The sequence below is a fragment of the Aphelocoma coerulescens genome, unplaced genomic scaffold, assembly GCF_041296385.1.
Source record: "Aphelocoma coerulescens isolate FSJ_1873_10779 unplaced genomic scaffold, UR_Acoe_1.0 HiC_scaffold_46, whole genome shotgun sequence".
Classification (NCBI taxonomy): Eukaryota; Metazoa; Chordata; class Aves; order Passeriformes; family Corvidae; genus Aphelocoma; species Aphelocoma coerulescens.
In genome coordinates, this window is record NW_027183804.1 from 1,939,240 (window position 1) to 1,958,116 (window position 18,877).

Here is an 18,877-nt window from a genome sequence, read left to right on the forward strand (position 1 = left end):
AAACAACCAAACACCTGCAGCCTTGAAAAGTCTTGTTTATAGTACAGTAGAAAAATATTTTGACAATGGATGCTTTAGGATTTTAGCCAATCACCCCAAGGGGTGGCTGATCCTTTGTCCAATTAGACTATGAAGAAAAAAGTTTATGAAAGAGTTTGTAAAATAATTAAATAAATCAATCTTGCTGCACAATTCCTGCCTGCTGGATCTTCTCTCCTCCTCCCTACGGCTGAGGGACATTGTGATATACCCTAGGGTTGCAGTAATAGCACGGAAGAGAGCGGCAGGAGAGGCCTGTGTGTCCCAGGGCTCAGGTTTTGCGCCGCTTCAGCACCACAGAGATGCAGATCAAGTGAAGAAGCCAAACTGTTTATTAATAGGAGGCGAAGCGAAGGGGATGAGCTGGGAGGAAAAAAGGGGATGGGCAGGGTCTGAGGGCTGGAGGGATGGAGCTGTCAAAAGGGAGGGAGGGCAGGAGCTATGGGAGCTTTCCACAGGCTCAGCTGTGACCAGCATCAGCTGTGCCTGGAGGTCCAGCTGCTCTACTCTGTCTCCAGATGGTCTCATCTTGCAGGATATCTGGAGGTCTTAAAGGGACTCTGGTTCTGAGCCAGCAGATGAACGTAGTTCTGCAGCTCTTTTGTTGAATATTTCCTGAACTACGATGTTTGTCTGGGAAGGGCTGTCATCTCTCCTCAGGGCTTGAAGGGCTGGAAGAGACAGGAACAGAGCCACGGTCAGAGCCTGGATCTGCGGGAATCCAAGCAGACCTTCCTGCCAGGGCCATCTCACCCAGCTCCTGCCATGGCCAGAAGACAGCAGGGGCCAAGGAGATCAGCCAGAAGGTGCTGGCCATGGAGCTCCCCACCGTGTCCCTGAAACCTCTCTGTGCTCTGCCCACTTCACCCCGAGTCCACACATGGAGCAAAGCCCCCACAGCCAGGGCAGGGATTGCAGCTCCCGAGCCAGGCATTGCAGCTCGCCCCCGCCAGCCCCCGCTGACAGCCCGCTGCCCTCACTCACCCTCACTGAGGACCTGGAGCTCTTCCTTCTGCCCCCTCAAGAGCACCCTGGCAGTCGCTGGGAGCACAGAGGCGGTCACGGCCCCGCGGCACAGCTCCCTCGCAGCGGCGCTGCCAGCCCCGTGGCCACTCGCTCTCCTGCCCCGGCAGGGCTCAGCCCGGGCCCGTGCCGCATCCTGACGCCCGAGGGCACGGCTGCGAGAGGGCGGCAGCGGCCCCGAGGGCAGGCGGGGCTGCACGGCCCCGGGCCCGGATGCCGCTGCCGGGGCAGCAGCCGGGGCTGGGGCCGAGCTGCGGCGGGGCGGGGAGGGGCCCCGGGCTCGTGGCTCACCCATGAACCTGGCGGCCGCCTCCCGCAGGGACTCCTGTGGGCTGCCCACGAACGGCAGGGCCTGGAGCAGGAGCTCGGCCGCTCGGCTCCTGTCCACTGCCAGCTGCAGAGAGCGCCAGGAGGGAAGGGTTGGCGCGGGCTCAGCCCCTTGGCCGGGCTCTCTGCGCCCAGCCCTGGCCTCCCCTGCCCGCACGGCCCCGAGGCCCGGCCAGCAGCCGCTGGCGCCGGGCTCTGGAGGGGGCCGAGGGCCGGCTGCTGCCCGGGGAGCCGCGGTGCCGCCCCGTGCCACGGCCCAGCGGGGCCGGGGCTCCATCGGCAGCCGGCTCGGGGCCACAGGAGCCTGGAGAAGAGCCCAGGCAAGGGAGCGGCGTGTGGGGCGCAGGCTGGCGCTCCTGGTGCAGCACCGCAGCCAACCCCACACTGGGCACCAGGGGCAGGGGGCTTCTCCAGGCTCAGCTTGGGCTTCCAGGCAGTCCTTACCAGGCACTCGGCAAACTTCAACCTCTGGTCCTTCTTCAGCAGCTGCTCGAGATCTGTCCTCTTCAGGAACTTGGCTGCACAAATCAGTGTTTCGCGAGAAGCCTGGAGAGCAGCAGAGACCCAGAGATGGCACCACGGCCCAGGGCACAGGACTCGTGTCCCTGTGCCAAGGCTGGGAGGAGGCTGCAGCCCGGGAGGCGCCAGGGCTGGAGGCAGCCGAGCCCCCTCGCAGGGATGCAGCAGCATCCCACAAAACCTTACCTTTGCCACACGCCAGTTCTCATCATCCCCATAGATTAAAAGTGGGTAAAGGCTCTGGTTCACAATCGTCTTCAGGGGCTTTTTTCCCTCCTCCACTACCAACTCCATCACCTTGGAGAAGAGGTGAATGGAGAGCAGCTGCACATGGCTGTTGTCCTGGAGGAAAGGAAACCAACTTGATGCCATGATGAGTTTTTTGCCTTTTCTTTCATACCCTGTTTATATACCTTTTTATAGCTTTTTGTATTCTTAGTGTTTTTTAGCCTACATTCTTAGACTTATTTTGTTAAGCTAGGAGACTAAACATCTTAGAAACGCCAGACACCAATGTCCTCTCCAGAACACATTTTGTCAACTAAGATAGGACCATCGAGGGGGAAGGTTCCTTGGGAAGGGGGGCTCAATTGAGCCTCTCACTGGGGAATCTTTGATAGATATGCTAATTAGTAAGATCTATAATGTTATACCCAATCTATCGTGTGTGTGCATTGCGGGGCGCATTTCGGCCCATTCCACGTGGGCGTGGTGCACCTAAGGATCCTTATAATAAATACAGAGGTAAAAGCCCTTTCTCCCTTCTAAGCGTGTTTGACTCTTGATTTTAAGACCAGGAAAAGGCATCAAACTACTCCAGGCCCACCTAGGCAAAAGCCTGAAAATGCAAAAGGCACAGCATTTCTGGGCAGCACCCAGTGCCTATGGCTGGGGCACAGAGCCTTACATTTGCAAAGAGTGGCAGGAGCGCCTCAGCCAGTTTCGGGGCGGTGGTGCTGGATACCAGGATGTCTTTGTTCTCCAGCACATTCATGAACACAGAGAGGGACATCCTGACCACCTCTCCGTCTGCATCATCCAGCAGCTCCACCAGCCGTTGGGACAGGCTGCCCATCCTTCTGGCCTGTGTGGAACACAAGGCTGTGCTGTGAAGCCATGAACGGCTGCACTGCCTACACCACCCTGGCCCTGCAAGCCCACCCTGCTGCCGCAGGGCCCGGAGGCCAAAGGCCTGTCCCGAAGCACTGGGGCAGCTGAGCCGGGAGGCAGGAGAGCTGGGAGCAGCTGCCTCAGCTCCTGAAGCCCAGCCAAGCCCATGTGACTGCTTTCCCCAGCGCAGCTTCAGCCGCTGCCGCCTTCTCACCATCGCAGGATCCTTGCTGAGCACCACGAGGCCTCTGAGTGCCAGGCGACATCTCTGCCTGCACTCGCTCAGCAGGTACCTGGACATCATCTCCAGGACACTGTCACCGCATTCCCTCAAGTCCAGGCACTCGAGGACCTGAAAGGCACAGGGCAGTGACAGGGGAGCCGGCCGGCAGGAGCCCGGAACCGCCCAGGGCTGGGCCCAGGCAGCAGCGCAGGGCGTGGGCACTGTCCCAGGCAGCTGCAGCTACGAGAGGGCAGAGAGGCGGGAGGCAGCTCAGCGAGGCAGCGCTGGCCGTCAGGCTCACCTCCACAAGGAATGCCAGGAAGGGCAGATCCCAGCGTGGCTCCTCCCTGCTGAGCAGCCTGAGCAGGTGGAGTGTGATGCGGGAACACAAAGGCATCAAGACCTGGCGCATCTCTCTGGCAGAGGGAAAAACGCACCAAGACCCTGATGTGAGGGGCAAACATCTCCCAGGACTGACTCACAGAGGTCTGGTCTTTCCCCAGCATCCCTGCAGGGGATGTGGGTGCTCTGGGAGGTGGCTGCTCCTGAGCACCCTTCTCCAGCCTTTTCCAGTGCCCTTGGCCATCCCTCATTGACCAGGCCCTCTGGCCCATGGCCACAAGGACGATGTGGGGCACCTCGGGCACAGGGCACAAGTGCCGGGGGCAGTGGGGAGAAGGGGGTCTCACCTGGCCAGCAGACCCACTGCATAGTGCTGGGTGTCAGCACACAGCAGCGTGTCCCAGCCACGCTTGCGCTCCACAGCCACCACCTCATTGTCACAGCGCAGTTGACAGAGCAGAGCCTTCATGGCCTGCACTGCAAACCTGTGTGCAGAGCAAAGCCCAGGTCACACTGGGAGCACTGGTGCTGGCCACAAGGGCATGGGAAGGACAGGAGGACTGGGACCTGTTGGGGTTGGTGGGAAGGCCGTGTTCCTCCCGGCACGCTCTCCAGAAGTGATCAACTTCCTCTGGCGTCTGCTGTGTGGTGATGACAACATGGGAGAGCAGAGCCACAAAGATGCGGGAGGAGTAAAGGTTCATTGCCTCGTGGCACCGAGGCACCTGGACAATCACCCACAGCGCCAGAGTTGCCTGCAAAAGAAGCAGCCCGAGACAGCGCTCAGTGCCGAGCTGTCCATGTGGCAGGGCCCGAGGGGAGACGCAGGGGGAGTACCAGGACTGATGCCCCCCTGAGCCTGCCCCTAGCCCAGGTTTCACCCAGCGCCTGAGGCAGGGAGAGGATGGAGAGCTGCTGGAGCGGCAGCTTGGGGGTGAACAAAGGCCAGTTCCAGAAACTCACAGCCAGGGCAAGGACAGGTGTGTCGTCCCCATCAGAGGTGGACATGCTGTGCAGAGGCCAGTCCTCCATCACACAGAGCAGTGTTGGCAGCACCTTCTCCAGTGTGCTGGCTGACAAGCCTATGAGTCTCCACATCATTGTGGCAGCTCTGTGGGATCGGAGCTCTGAGTCAGGGGCGTCTCAGTCACAGTACCATGCCCTGTGCAGCTGTGGGGGCCCAGGTGACAGAGCCCCAGTGCCCTGAGGGGCAGGGAGGGAGCATGGCAGCAGGCTCAGGAAACAGAGGGGCCCGAGGGTCCTGGAGCTCTCCGCCTGTCTGGCAGACCCCATAGGACAGGCGGCACAGGGCAATGGGCCCTAAGGGCTGGTGAGCCCTGAGCTCTCAAGGCAGCTGGGCCCCGTACCTGTCGCACGATGGGGCACAGCGCAGGAGGGTCAGCACCACATCAGCGGGGTGCTCTTCAGCCAGCCTCAGAAGGTTAATGGGCAGCCTGGCATCCACAGTGACATGGAACCCGAGTCTCTGGTGAATGTTCCTCACCATGGCTGGCACCTGGAGGAGGCATGGGGAAGACTCGGAGCACTGTCCAAGGGAGCAACTTCCCCAGCCGCCCCCAAGAAATGCTTCCCTTCTCAACTCACTGCTCTGGTCTCAAAAGCTGAGGGGGCCCAGAAGCCGTGGCTTGAGGGGGCACACGATCCTTGGAGTGTCCAGCCCTGGCCCCAGGCTGCTTACCTGCTGCTGAGGAGAAACAGCACTCTCTTCAAAAAAATCCAGTTCGGGAGCATGAATCCCAGTGGGAGTGGGCGTGGTGTCAGGATTTGCGATGCCCTGAGTCTCTCCGGTGTCGGTGTTTGTGATGGCCATGTCCTCAGTCCCTGCCACGTCCTCAGTCCCTGCCATGTCCTTTGTCACTGCCATATCCTCAGTCCCTCCCATGTCCTCAGTCCCTGCCATGTCCTTTGTCACTGCCATATCCTCAGTCCCTCCCATGTCCTCAGTCCCTGCCATGTCCTTTGTCACTGCCATATCCTCAGTCCCTCCCATATCCTCAGTCACTGCCATGTCCTCAGTCACTGCCATATCCTCAGTCCCTCCCATGTCCTCAGTCCCTGCCATGTCCTTTGTCACTGCCATATCCTCAGTCCCTCCCATGTCCTCAGTCCCTGCCATGAGAGTCTTCGCCGTGTGATCATTCATGGGACTGTCAGAGTCTTCTGAGCACTCAGGTGAATCTGTGCTGACACCAGGCTCTGCCTGGAGCTCGGTCAGCCCAGAGTCAGGCTCAGCTGTGCCCTCAGTTGCTGTGGTGCTGGTCTTTCCACGCCGAATGCGGATGAACTTCCGGAACATCTGCAGGAGAACAGAGGACAGGGAAGAGAGGGATGTTCCAAGGGGTGCTCCAGGCGCGGTGCTCGGCTGAGCAGCGACAGCAGGCCCAGCCCAGGTGGGGATGGCTGCAGGTACCTGCGCTGTTCTTCTCTGGAAGTGGCCGTGGGCATGGTCCTGCTCTTGTGTCCGGTCCAGGGCTGCATCTGGCAAAGAGGGAGCGCAGCCAGAGCTGAGGGGCTGCGGGAGAGGCCGGAGAACGCAGCCCAGCCCTGCGCTCCCCAGGCAGGGACAGCCCCGGGATGCCCAGGGGATGGAGCACGGCTGCTGCGGGGGGTCTGGCCTGGCCCCTCTTCCGTCCTATCCATGGGCCTGTTCTCCAGGGATGGGATGGGATGGGATGGGATGGGATGGGATGGGATGGGATGGGATGGGATGGGATGGGATGGGATGGGATGGGATGGGAGGCACCAAGCTGGCTGCTGCCATCAGCCCTGTGGCCCAGCTCTGTCACTCACCGTCCTGCTGTGGCTGGAACTGCTCCAGCTCTTCGGGCTGTTGTGCTGGGGCAGCTCCAGGGCCTTTTTTCCCCCTGAACACTTTGAACAGGCCACGGAATCTGCCCGCCATGCCACAGTCTGGCCTCGAGGGCACCTTCAAGAGAGATGCCTGGGGAAAGCTCTGAGTGAACAAGTCCTGCACTTGTGCCTTGAAGGCACCAGCAGCAGAGAAGCCTCAGGAAGGCTACAGGACAGCAAGTCCTGCACTCTGGTCTCAGAGGGCTCTTGCCACAAGGACAGGAGACTCCTCGTCAAGGATTGTGGTCAGCAAAGCCAACGGTCTGGCCTTGAGGGCACCGGCCACAGGGATGGGAGATGCCTCGGAAAAGCTCCGGGGCACCAAGTCCCACGGTCTGCCCTCGAGGTCACCTGCAAAAGAGAAGCCTCGAGAAGGCCACAGGTCACCAAGTCCTGTGGTCTGGCCTCGAGGTCACCTGCAGGAATAACGCCTCGGAAAAGCTCCGGGTCAGCGAGGAACGAGTGCGCTGTGTGGGGGCTCCTCACGGCACCGCTCTGTCCCGTCCTGTCCCGTCGCGTGCTCCGAGCACTGTGGCGTGGCCGCTTCGCTGCCAGCCCCAATGTCAGCACGTGTCACAAAGGGCCCTGGGACATCCTGTCCCGTTCCATCCCACGGTGACCGTGCTGCGCCGCGTCACAAAGGGCCCTTGCACACACCCCACCTGCCCTGGGGCCGCCCCCAGCCCACCCCAAGTGGCCCAGGTTGGAAGGAATGCCTTGCCCCAAGTGTCTAAGGCAGCCCAACAGGAACTTTAGCATCGGCTCCAGCCATAAGCAAACGCTCCCCTGCTCTGCGGGCTCGGGGTAGCACCAGGAGCCCCCACGGCTGCCGCCGCAGCCGCCGCGGGAAGGGCTCGGGGTCTTCCACAGAAGCTGGCACGGCCTCCTTGGGACACGTCCCGGCCGGTGGCCATCCTAAAGCCGGGGCTGTGACACAGACAAGGAACGTGTGGGCCAGGGTGCGAATGCTGCTCTGACCCCTGGGGCCCGGGGAGCGCTGAAATCAGCAGGGGTGGCAGAGTCCCCTCCGAAGCAGACCTGCCGCCCCCGAGCCCTGGCAGCGCTGGTGCCCATCTCCTGCCCCAGAGACCTGTGCCCCCGGGGGCTTCTCTGCCAGAGGGCAGCCAAAGCCAAGGTGCATTGGGGTCTGTGCTCCTTCCTACAGGGGGCTGTTGGCAGGAGCACCTGGAGTGACTGGGGGCAGCACTTGGTATCCGACAGGAGATGTTGCTCCTTCCTGGAGTGAATTTTTTCATGGAAGGGATTAGCAGTAGCACCAGAACAGCATCAGCTGCTGAGTTTCACAGGGCAAAGAGATTCTACAGAGACACTGTGACATTTCCTTGTGCTTTTCTGTCTTTCTTGCGTTCTGGAAATGAAAGAATTGTCCCAGCCTCTGATATTCAACATTCCTGTTGCTGTGTGTCTGGCTGTGGCAGCTCACGTCCAAACACAACTGCGTCCCTGCTGAGCAGGGCAATGGACGGCCACAAACAGGGAGGTTCCCCAGGGAACATCAAGGGAGACACCTGGGGAAGTGCAGAGGATAGGGATAGCTGTGGGAGGAGAAGCTGTTCTGTGTCTCTGATGATGGTGCCAGCACCCTGAAGGAGCAGCCAAGACAGGCGCTGGAAGCACACAGGTCCCACCCTTTTCTGCTGTCACATGGACTCGGGACACACAGGTCCAGCAGTCGTGATGCAGGAACAATGGAGGGCCATGCACTGGTAGGGAATGGCCTCCAGCAAGAGCAAAGCAGGATCCTCTGGCAGCAAAGCCTGAGCTTGTGAACCGGGCCATCTCCTCTGCACACAGCAAAGTGCTTCCCTCCGCCCCCGAACGTCTGCCAGCACTCCCTGCTTTTCTTTAGTGCCAGCTGCATCTTCCTTTGTTCCAAACAAGTCCAGGATTTCATTTGGAAGCTCATGTACGTGTCTTTAAGGGGCCTGCATGCAGGAGAGGGATGGCACCTGCAGTGCAGGGCTTGTGTCCCATCAGAGTCTCTCTCTCACGATGGCACCAATGCCGCTGCCTTGGGACGCCTGACTGTGGAAGGCGAGTCTGCCCTCAAGCACGGCCACTGAAGTCAGTCAGGGGCACAGGCTGCAGCTGAAGCTGCCAAGCGTCGCTGTGAGGCTGGCAAGGCAAGAGGAAGCCATTGTGGCCAATTCTGCTGGAGCCTTTTGCCAAGCCACGTGCAGCTGTGCCCACAGTATGGCCCCGTTTGGCGTCCCGGCTGGTGCGGATGCCTTGTTGAGCTGGTGCCGGCACTGGGGCTCCTGCTGTTCCTGTGCACGCTCTGGTGCTGTTTCTGTGGCGTCCAGAGCTGTTTCGGCAGCAGCGACTCGGCAGCCCTGCTCGAGGAGACATCGCCGCCCTCCCCATGGTGGCAGCAGCTGTGCGGGCCCAGAGCTCTGTGCCAGGGGGGCCTCGGTCACAGCCCCGTGGCCTGGGCAGCCGCGGGGGCCCGGGCTGGCCGCCAGCCCTGCCTCTGCCCACCGCCCCTTCTTGGCAGCAGCCAGGGGCCGTGCCCCAGCAGGGCCCCCCCGCCCTCCTTGTCCCCAGCCAGCCCAGCCTCGGCACCTCGGGGTGCTCCCCACCCTCCTGCTGAGGCCCGGCCTTGAGGGCTTCTGCCGCAGGCCTGGGAGATGCTTCGGGGAAGCGCCAGAGCAGCCGGGCGGCAGGAACGAGGCGGCTGCCTGGAGGCTGCTTATGGCCTCTGACAGCCACTTCCTCGGGCCTTCCCACCACCCCAGCCCCTCAGGGGCCTCCTGTTGTTCTGCCAAGGGGCAGAGGCGATTTAAAGGACACAGACAGCACTGGAAAGAATGCTCTTATTTTACTGTGAAATTAAGGAACCTCAAATGTAAAACGATACATTCAGTAAAACTAGGGGCTTGGATTTAGCAACAAGCAAAAATAAGCAAGGTAATGCACCTAATTATTACTATCCAAGAGAAAGGAGAGTGATTTAGAAAGATGCATCACCAATTGCCTAAATACCTTACCATCATCCAGATCTGCAGCCGTTGGGGAGCCCCGTTTCGCAGCAAGGATCTGGAGAACCCTTCCCGTCAATTGGGAGAATCCTATGGGTGCATCTACCTGTATGTGAGGCCTCCAAATTTGCCCCTAACATGGCTCCAGCTTTTATAGGCCCAAATCAGGAAGTCCAAGTAACTTGATTGAGTTTTTAGTCCGGAAACACCTGGATCTGATGGCACACTTTGCAACCAGCAGGGGCCACAGCTTGGCCAGTGCCCAGGCCTTGCCTGGGAGGGTTTCCCCTCAAACACCCTGCAAACAAACCTTTATTCATGTCAGCTGGGGAAAGTTTCCTATATTATCCATTTCTTGCAGATAACTGTACACGGTTATGGGAAAGTTTCTAAAGCAGCCCATTTGGCGTTAAATGGCTAGCATAAGCATCTTTGTCATCTGTTTTTAGCTAAATAATACTGAGGGTGTTAGTCACAGATTGGCCAGGGTTCATCTTGTAGGTCAGCTCCGGCTGAGGCCTGCTGCTCAGGCCTCAGCACATCAGTCGCTCCTCTGACTTACAGGATGAATCACGGCTGTCAGACGGCCTCTGCAGTTGTTGCACATAGGGTTGGTTGATCTTGAGGTGTAGCTGCGAGCTGCCTTCCCTGTACTCTGTGCTGGATGAGTGGTACAATACAAGGAATGAAACAAGGAATAAAGAAGAAGGTAGCAGCTGCACAAAGGGAAAGGAGAAAGGGCCCCTTTGAGCCACAGACTCCCTGGCAGCCACAAGAATATATCTGGTTCCCAACATTCCCATGTCTGGGTTGGTACATGGGCTAATTTTCTCATCTCCCGAGTTGTCTGTTTTCCTACTTTTCCATTGTCATCAATTTGTAAGCGACAGTTGGATTCATTTTCTTTCCTGCAAACTCCTCCTTCTTCTGCCGGTAGTCTAAAACCCCGCGATGCTGGAAAATCGCATTCCGCGTTTGCGTGGATTGGTCGGCCATAAGGTCAGGGGCGGCAGCCCTCTGGTTAGTTATTATCTCTGAGACAGCTTGCAGTCTTCTTATCCAATTCAGATGATAGGCAGGTTCTCTGGCCCCTGGCACCAATTGGCTAGGGCTCCATGGAGCCGGTCCATAATGTTGTAGAACTCTCTCAGGTGGCCGTTCATCATGTCCCCATCTTTGGGAGCTTCCCTTACTTAGGGAGGTGTCAAGAGACCATGTTTCTCTGACCAGATCATGATATACTTTGACTCTGAGCGCCGTCCCCTGACTTTGTGTCCATGTCCCTGATGGGCCTATTGTTAAGGATGTGCAGTGCATCAGTGAGATGGGTTCTCCACCAGGACAGGTGTCCATCTCCCAGGTTTCTCCACTGCTCTTTCAATAGACCATTCATTTGCTCAGATAATCCCACAGCTTGGGGATAATATGGTGTGTGAAAACCCCACTGAATGTTTTTCTGCTCAGCGTACTGCTGAATGAATTTGTTCTGGAAATGAGACCCATTATCTGTTTGACTCGGTAATGGCATTCCGTAATACAGAATTATTGTGCCTATAGTACAGATGGTGCTATGCTGAGTGGCCTTCTCACAAGGATGGGCAACCAAATACCCAGGATATGTGTCTATGGCAGATATATTTACACCCTCGGTCCTGGGGTAAAGGTCCAATGTAATCCATTTGCCAAGTTGGTCCGGGCAATTTTCCTCTCCCCAGCTGTCCTTTTACAATGTTTGGCACCGGGCATTTGTACATATGTTGGCACACGGGGCAGTGAGCAATTCTAGTTCTACTCATATCGAGTGACATGGCAATGCCACGCTCTTGAGCCCACCTGTAAGGGGCTTTTTGTCCAAGGTGCACACATTTTTGGTGTGCACATTTTGCCAGGCCTTCGTGATCCTCCTTTGGAGGGAACTCCGGTCTTGCTTGGAAATCTTTGCCCGGTTGCCTGCAACAGAGTTATAAAGTAGCTCTAAAGTGTCTGTGTCACTATGGGCATCAACATGAATCACAGTCACATCAGTTCTTTGCACCATTTCCCAAAGGTCACTCCACAGTTCCTTTCCCCAGACCTCTTTGGAGTAGATTTTCCAGGCTCTGCCTACCCATGTCGGTAGCCACGGAGCGAACCCATTTAGCTACCGACCAAGAAGCAGTATAGGAAAGGCATTCTCCTAGATCTTCTTGTTTTAAAGCCATATCAATTGCATAGAATTCAGCATATTGACTGCTTTTCCCTTCTCCGGTCATTTCTAAAAACTTTTCTGAATGAGGATGGTCAGCTACTGCTTTCCAAAACCTTTTCCCTCCTATATATTCAGCTGACCCATCTGTAAACCAAGCATGTTCTTTTTCCTGTGGCATTAGTTGATCTGAAGGCTTTTCCCACTTCCCTGGAGATTCCCTCTCAGCTGTGAAGTTGGCACTCACCTCTTGGTCCCTCCCGGGGGCAGCTGCTACTGGCTCATGAAGAGTGGCTATCCGCCCCATTCCCACCTTGGCCCTATCCCGAATATACCACTTCCACTTTACAGTACCACACTCCGGAGCGTGCCCAATCCAATGGGCTTTTGGGGACCTTCTGACCCACTGCACTGTAGGAATTTCCGGATGAAGAGCCACTTCATACCCTATGGTAAGTTGTTCTGTTTCCATCAGTGCCCAATAACATGCCAATAACTGTTTCTCAAAAGGTGTGTAGTTGTTTCCTGCTTCTGGCAACTTCCTCCCCCAAAACCCCGGGGGAACCTTTTTCTTTCCCTGTTTCTGCCAGAGGCTCCCATCAGCATGTGACCCATTTACAGGTACATTTAACTCAACTTCTCCCTTTTGCATAGGCCATAGATCTAAAGGCCTTTTTGGCTAATAGCCTCTTTGGCTAATTCAAAGGCAGCCTGCTGCTCACTCCCCCATTCCAATTCCCTATTTCCCCTGGTTACTTTATGCAGAGGGGTTGAGATTTGTCTCAGATGCAGAATATGTTGTCTCCAAAAGACGAATAATCCAATAAATCTTGGTGCCTCCTTTTTATTTTGTGGCACGGCAAACTCTAACATTTTCTGCTGGGCTTTGGGGAAGATTTCCTGATGCTCACATTGCCACTGAATTCCCAAAAATTTCACTTGAATTTTGGTAGGGTTAATTTCCCAGTCTTTCTGTTTCCTATGATCCACAACTAATTCAAGGACTTGTTGCACTTCCTCCTCATTGCTGCCCTGGCCCAAGATGTCATCTCTATAATGAATGAGTTGCGTATGAGGAGTCAGTTTGATTTCATCCAAGTGCTCACCGCTGTTCGATGACAAATTGTTGGGCCGTGCACACATGCCTGGGGCAATGTGCTGAGTGCGTAGTGTCGTCCCTGCCACGTAAAGGCAAAGTGACGCCCCTGGCTTGCAGTCCCTAACAATTGCTGGTTCCACCTCCTGGTTTCTTAGGTTAGAACAGCCACAATGAAAACCTCACCGATGGCACAAGTGCCCAGCCCACAGGGAAAAGAAAGGACAACTTGTAAAGTTCTCCCAGCATTTGTCCTGCTTTGCTGCAGCAGTCGTGCTGCACTCACAGTGTGGGAAGCCAAGAGAAGCTGCAGTTGGGGGCACATCTTGTGACAGGAGCTGCACCTCGTTCCCCAGGAAAGGTTCTTGAAAAGAGCAGACAGGACTGTGGAGAAGATTCCCAGAAAACTGAAACAGCTTTCCAGAAGTGAAATGAAAATGGAAAGAAACAATCCGAGGTGTTTCCCTCTCTATTTCTGTGCTCCCCTTTTCCATGTTGCACTGCTTCTCCATGCCATGAATTCCAAATGGATCTCACCTCTAAGATCTGTGCCTTAGCGAGTTTTAGACACTCTGAAATACCGTGAGCTGCACACAGTTTGCCTTCCCCTGTTTTTATTGGAAAGCAATGCTGGAGACAAAAGTGCAGAGCTTGGGTGGGGCACGAATTCTACAGGCAGGGAATGTGGCCCGGCAGTGTCTGACCCTCAGCAGGGCCAAGGCACAGCAGCAGCCGAGGGGATTCCTCTGCCACCGTGCAGGAGCCAGGACTCTGGATCCGGGCTGGACACGGCAAAGTTCCCGTGTTTGCACAGACTCAGGGGCTGCCCCCGGGGCGAGCGGGGCTCGGCCGTGGGGAGCGTGGGGCGAGCGGGGAACGGACACGCAGACACTCGGACACGCGGACACTCGGACACTCGGACACTCGGACACGCGGACACTCGGACACTCGGACACGCGGACACGCGGACACTCGGACACTCGGACACGCGGACAAACGGCCCCGGCGCTTCAATTGCAGCGGCAGCAGCGGCAGCACAAACGACTCTACAGACTCTCTCCGTTTTTTGCTCTTGCTCCTCCTCTCCCTGTGTTCCGCACCTTCCCCCCGCCTCCCCTTCCCGGTGTCCCCCTCGTCTCTCGGTGTCCCTCTCCCGGTGTCCCGCTCCTCTCCCGGTCTCTCCCCCTCCCCCTGCCGGGCCGGGCCATGCCCCAGGCCCGCCCCCGGCCCCGGGCGGGGCCGCCCCCTCCCCGGCCCCGGGCGTCCCGCCGCGGTCTCGCCTCCGCCCGGCTCTCGCCGTCCTGGCTGTGGCGCTGCCGGGCGGGCATCGGTGCCCGGGGCTGGGGCGGCATCGCCACCCTTTGGCTCCGCCTGTGCCGAGCCCGGCCCCGGCCCCGACGCGGGCTCCGGCTCCGGCCCCGGCTCCGGCCTCGGCTCCGGGCCCGGCTCCTCCCGGGGCCCGCGGAGGACACCCGGGGCGCGGCCGCTCCCGCCGCCTCCGCTGCGGCTTCCCCGGCCCGAGCTCCGCCGCTCGGCAGCGCGGCCGCCGGCCCCGAGCCGCCGGTGTCCCGTTCGGATGGGGATGCCCGGGCCGGGGCGGTCGGGGGGCGGTCGGGGGCCGTGTCTGGCCCCGGGCCGAGCGCTGACGGCCGCGTGTCGCCCGCAGGGAAGGCGCAGGAGGCCCTGCAGGAGCGGTACCGGCTGGGTTCGCTGCTGGGCAGCGGCGGCTTCGGCAGCGTCTTCTCGGGCACGCGGCTCGCGGACGGCGCCCCGGTGAGTGGCGGGGCCGGCGGGGAGGAGGAGGAGGAGGAGGAGAAGGAGGAGGAGAAGGAGAAAAGGAGAAGGAGAAGGAGGGTGCAGGAGGAGGGCGGAGGAGGAGGAGGCCGGGGCGCGGCGGGGCGGGCGGCGAGCTCAGCCCGCTGCTGCCCCTTGCTCGCAGGTGGCCATCAAATGCGTGCCGCGGGACCGCGTCCGGCACTGGGGCGAGCTGGTGAGTGAGCGGGGCCAGCGGCAGAGGCGGGGCGTGCCGGGCGGCGAGGAGCCGGGGCCCGGCGGGGTGGGAGCCGCCGGGAGCCCCGGAGGGAGAGCAGGCGGGGGGTGAGCGGGGGGCGCAGAGCGTCCCGGGCTGGGTGAGGGGTCCCAGAGCCCTGGCACAGCCTCAGCCCCACCGACGGCACCGTGCTCCTCCCGCAGCCCGACGGCGCCCGTGCGCCCCTGGAGATCGTGCTGCTGGACAAGGTGTCCACTGGGTTCCGTGGTGTCATCCAGCTCCTGGAGTGGGTTGAGCTGCCCAGCAGCTTCTTGCTGGTGCTGGAGCGTCCGGAGCGGTGCCAGGACCTGTCGGGTTTGCTGGCGCAGCGGAGGTTCCTGCCCGAGGAGGAGGCGCGGGGGCTGTTCGGCCAGGTGCTGGAGGCCGTGCGGCACTGCACCAGCTGCGGGGTCCTGCACCGGGACATCAAGCCCGAGAACATCCTGCTCGACCTGGCCACGGGGCAGCTGAAACTGATCGACTTTGGCTGCGGCGCCTTCCTCCAGGACACAGCCTACACTCAGTTTGCAGGTGAGCCCTCCCAGGGGATGCTCCTGGGCATCTCATGGCCCAGCCTGGGTGTAGCACCGGGGCTTCCCCTCATTGTTGCCAGGATGGGATTAATTCTTGAGCCAAGTTGCTTTTGGGTGGGGCTGGGAGGGGGCAGTTCCCGGCGCTGCCGGCAGCCTTCAGCACCCACTCTGCCCTGGGCTGGGGCTGGAGCGGGGGCAGCCAGCCCAACAAAATCCCCTGTGGGGGTAGCAGAGAGGGGGGTCAGACCCCGTGCACCGGCCGGTTTGGTGTGCAGGCGAGGAAGGGCCTGGACTGCTCCGCTGCCCTGGTTTGCCTTGGCTTATTGATGTATTTTGGGGCACTGCAGGCAGGGAGGAGAGTGGGTTTTCCCCACCACTGGGTGGGTTTTTCATTTGCATGTCATGGTTGGGCCTCCCCAGGGCTTCCGCTGCCCTTTGCCAACACCAGTGGCCTCTTTTCCAACACCAGTTTGTACACAAGTCACAGGTGCAGGCGAGAGGGCAGCGGGTCACCCCGTGTGCCACTGGTGCAGCCCCTGCGTGCCCAGGGATGCTGGGGCGAGGCTCTGGGAGCAGCAGCATCCCCCGATGGACTCGGTCTGTGTTCCACAGGAACCCTGTTGTACAGCCCACCCGAGTGGATCCACCACCAACGCTACCACGGCGAGGCAGCGACGATCTGGTCCCTGGGCATCCTGCTGTACCAGCTGGTGGTGGGGAAGCACCCGTTAAAGAGGGGCCAGGAGATCATCTGGGGGCGGATCCTGTTCCCACGACGGCTCTCTCCAGGTGGATCCTCATCTCTGTGGCACGGGGGGAATAGCAGTGCTGGGAGCCAGCAGCGGGCTCAGGAGCATCCCGCTCTGGCAGCTCTGAGCAGGTGGCACATGTCCTGCTCTCCTGCTGCCCTCCAAAGCACAGAATCCATGGGCAAGTTTAGGCCCAGCTCTGGGCACAGCCAGCATGGCCTGGGCACGGGAACGGGGGGCAAAGCGGGCGGGATCCTTCTGCAGCTGCCTGGTGGTTTCTGGTTTCTGTGCCCAGAGTGCCAGGATATTCTTAAGAGGTGCTTGTCCATGCAGCCCTTGGACAGGCCGTCCTTGGAAGAGCTCTTCAGTGCCCCTTGGCTGCAGGGTGTTCATGTGCCCTAGAGGATGGCAGGGACCCACGGGACCAGTGTGATCCAGGGGCCTGGCAGGTAACAGCCCCACACATCTCTTGGCAATCAGTGGCAAAGCAAAGCAGACGATTTTGTCCTGCCTGTAGCCCTGGGCAGGGAGCATCAGAAGGGAACACGCAGCTCTTGGGCTGCAGCTGAGCTGGAGGCCTGCTCTGGCAAGCACTGGTGGCCACCATCCCCCCTGGTTTTGCTTGTCTGGTTCATTGATGGCTGGGCCCTGGGCAGAACTCTGAGAGCCTGGTGTGGCCCCAGGGAAGGAGAAGGAGCCCCTGGAGAAGCTGTAGCGGGTGGGGCTGCTGCTGCTGGAGACACCAAGGACGAGCTCAAGGCCGACAACCTCTTCCTGGAGCTGGCCAGTGGCAGCTGAAGATGATGGCCTTTGATTCTGGCACCTTCTCCAAAGACACGCTCCACGGCCAGTGTGCAGGTGAGTCCAGAGCCAGGGGGATGCTGCCAGAGCTGGGCATGGCACGGCCTGGCCGGGCACCAAAGGTTCCCCCTTTGCTGGGGCGGCTGCAGGGAATTCTTCAGTGGCTGCCAAGCTGCTTTTGGGCTCTGGGCAGCTGCTGAGGAGGTGGCTGTGCCATGGCTGGCTGCAGGCTGGGCACATGTCCTGCCCTCCTGCTCTGCTCCCAAAGGCAGCAATGCTGGGCAGCTTTGGGCCCAGCTCTGAGCACGGCCAGCACGGCCTGGGCACTGCGGGCGGCTGGGACAAGGGGACAGGAGGCTTCAGCTGACGGATGGGTTCTGGTTTCTCTCCTTGCAGCCGGGCTCTGCCGATGCTGAGGCTGCTCCGGGCTCTGCCAGGGCTCTGCTGGGGCTCAGCCCCGGGCACGGCTGGGCCCGCTCTCCCCTCACAGGGCTCTGACAGCTTTGCATCAGACGAGCCCCTTGCGAGCACAGCGACGGAGCTTTCTGCTTTTGCAGGTGAGTGAGACTCTCACGCAGGCCAAGAGATTGCAGTCAGGGACGCACATCCCACTGGCAGGAACCCAAACTCCACAGTCCCAGCTGAACGCCTGGGTCTGCACAGGGTGTTCTGTCTGTCCCACTCTTCCTTCCTTTTGGGCTGGAATTGTGCCATTGCACTTTCTTCCTCCTCTGGAAGTGCCACGAGTGGGCCCAACCTGGCGAGTGGGCCGTGTTCCTGAGGCAGTGCAGCCTGGAGCTGATGGATGAAGAATTGCCCTTCTCCAGTGCCAAACCAGAGCAAAAAGCCCTAAGTGGGACTTGGTGTCTTTAAGAACCCCTGACAATTTCCAAGGGAATGTGCAGCTCACTGGCAGGGTGAGAAGGAAGGGCATCTTGTCAGTGAGTTGGGGTGGGACAGAGTTTAGATTGCCAGTCCTGCTCGGAGCTGGCAGGGCACAATCAATTTCCTATTGCTTCAACCACAATTTAAAATAACAATGTTGGAAACAAAGCCCAAAATCTTGAAAAAAGGACTGCTGAGGTCAGTAAGATGGATCAATGCCATCAGCATATTTACAAATACCTGAGTTGTCTTTTGAAAAGATCAGTTACCTCTTAATCCAGAGTTACAAAAGACTTTTCACTCCACATTTGGGTTTTGGTTTTATGTTTCATAATATTTTCTGGGTTTTTTCTTTTGTTTTTTCTATTAATTAAACAGAAAACATGTCCTAAATGATGGAGCAGCACTGCTGATCACGGGGACACGCAGAGGGACCAGAAGCAGCTGCCTTTGTCCCCCTGCAGCTCCAAGGCCCAATCTCAGAGCAGACAGGGCTGGCAGAGACTGGCAGGCTCCCTGTTTGCTGTGCTGCCCCACTTGTGAGCGGCCCAGCTTTGCGTGAGGCACAGGGAGAACAAGGGGCAGCTCCCTGCCAGCCCCGCAGCCCAGGCACCCCTCGGGCCCCGGGGCTTGGGGCACTGTCAGCACCCGCTGCTCCAGCGCCCGCTCCTGCTGGCACTGACAGCAACACCCAAACTGTGGCTGATCCCGAGGGAGCAGCAGCAGGGCCTGGATCTGATCCCTGACTCTGGGGCAGGGCTGGACAAATGACCCCCACAGCAGCAGCAGCAGCAGCAGCAGCAGCAGCAGCAAATGGAGCTGACTTTCAGCACAGCCCCTGCCGCTGTTCCCTCCCGTTGGCAGCGGTGTCACAGCAGCCTGGGGCACCTGGGAGCCCTCAGTGCCAGCAGGGACTGGAGATGGCAGCCCTGGGCTCCTGCAGGGTGTGCAAGGAGCAGAGGTGGGCACTCCCTGTCCATGTGGAGCTTGCAGGTGGCAAAGGCTGCTGTGAGCAGGCAGCTCCAAGGGCAGGGAAAGGAGGGTCTCGAGCACTGGATCTGTGCCAGTGCCACAGCCCTGGGCAGCAGCCACCGAGCCCCGGGGCCACAGAGGGCACAGCAAGAGGGACAAAAGCAGTCAAGGGCA

General features: G+C 59.3%; 2 protein-coding genes across 2 annotated transcripts; one reads left to right on the forward strand and one right to left on the reverse strand.

Annotated features, from left to right (window-relative positions):
- Positions 1–366: 366 nt before the first annotated feature.
- On the reverse strand, positions 367–6,506 carry LOC138101733 (maestro heat-like repeat-containing protein family member 7). The gene is made up of 16 exons (XM_068999515.1): positions 6,395–6,506; positions 6,015–6,082; positions 5,718–5,900; positions 5,283–5,435; positions 4,951–5,099; positions 4,547–4,694; positions 4,151–4,338; positions 3,931–4,068; positions 3,543–3,657; positions 3,233–3,370; positions 2,816–2,992; positions 2,095–2,250; positions 1,834–1,935; positions 1,354–1,456; positions 1,024–1,080; positions 367–710 (listed from the first exon to the last, which is right to left on the reverse strand). Exons 1-16 carry the CDS (start codon positions 6,504–6,506, stop codon positions 589–591), a joined length of 2,109 nt encoding a protein of 702 aa, XP_068855616.1. The 3' UTR covers positions 367–588.
- Positions 6,507–14,310: 7,804 nt separating this feature from the next.
- LOC138101752 (serine/threonine-protein kinase pim-1-like) lies at positions 14,311–16,447 on the forward strand. Its single transcript, XM_068999536.1, is given in 6 exon segments — positions 14,311–14,328; positions 14,331–14,507; positions 14,674–14,724; positions 14,928–15,294; positions 15,909–16,085; positions 16,341–16,447. Coding segments are annotated over 6 exon segments (897 nt in total).
- Positions 16,448–18,877: the final 2,430 nt, after the last annotated feature.

Bases quoted from the DNA above. Each gene is read 5' to 3' on its own strand.
- LOC138101733 (XM_068999515.1), bottom strand. From the start codon at position 6,506: ATGGCGGGCAGATTCCGTGGCCTGTTCAAAGTGTTCAGGGGGAAAAAA. The intron at 4,695-4,950 runs GTACGGGGCCCA...CCGATCCCACAG, and splicing joins TGTGCCCCATCGTGCGACAG to AGCTGCCACAATGATGTGGA. The intron at 1,081-1,353 runs GTGAGCCACGAG...CTGTGCTCCCAG, and splicing joins GGCGGCCGCCAGGTTCATGG to CGACTGCCAGGGTGCTCTTG.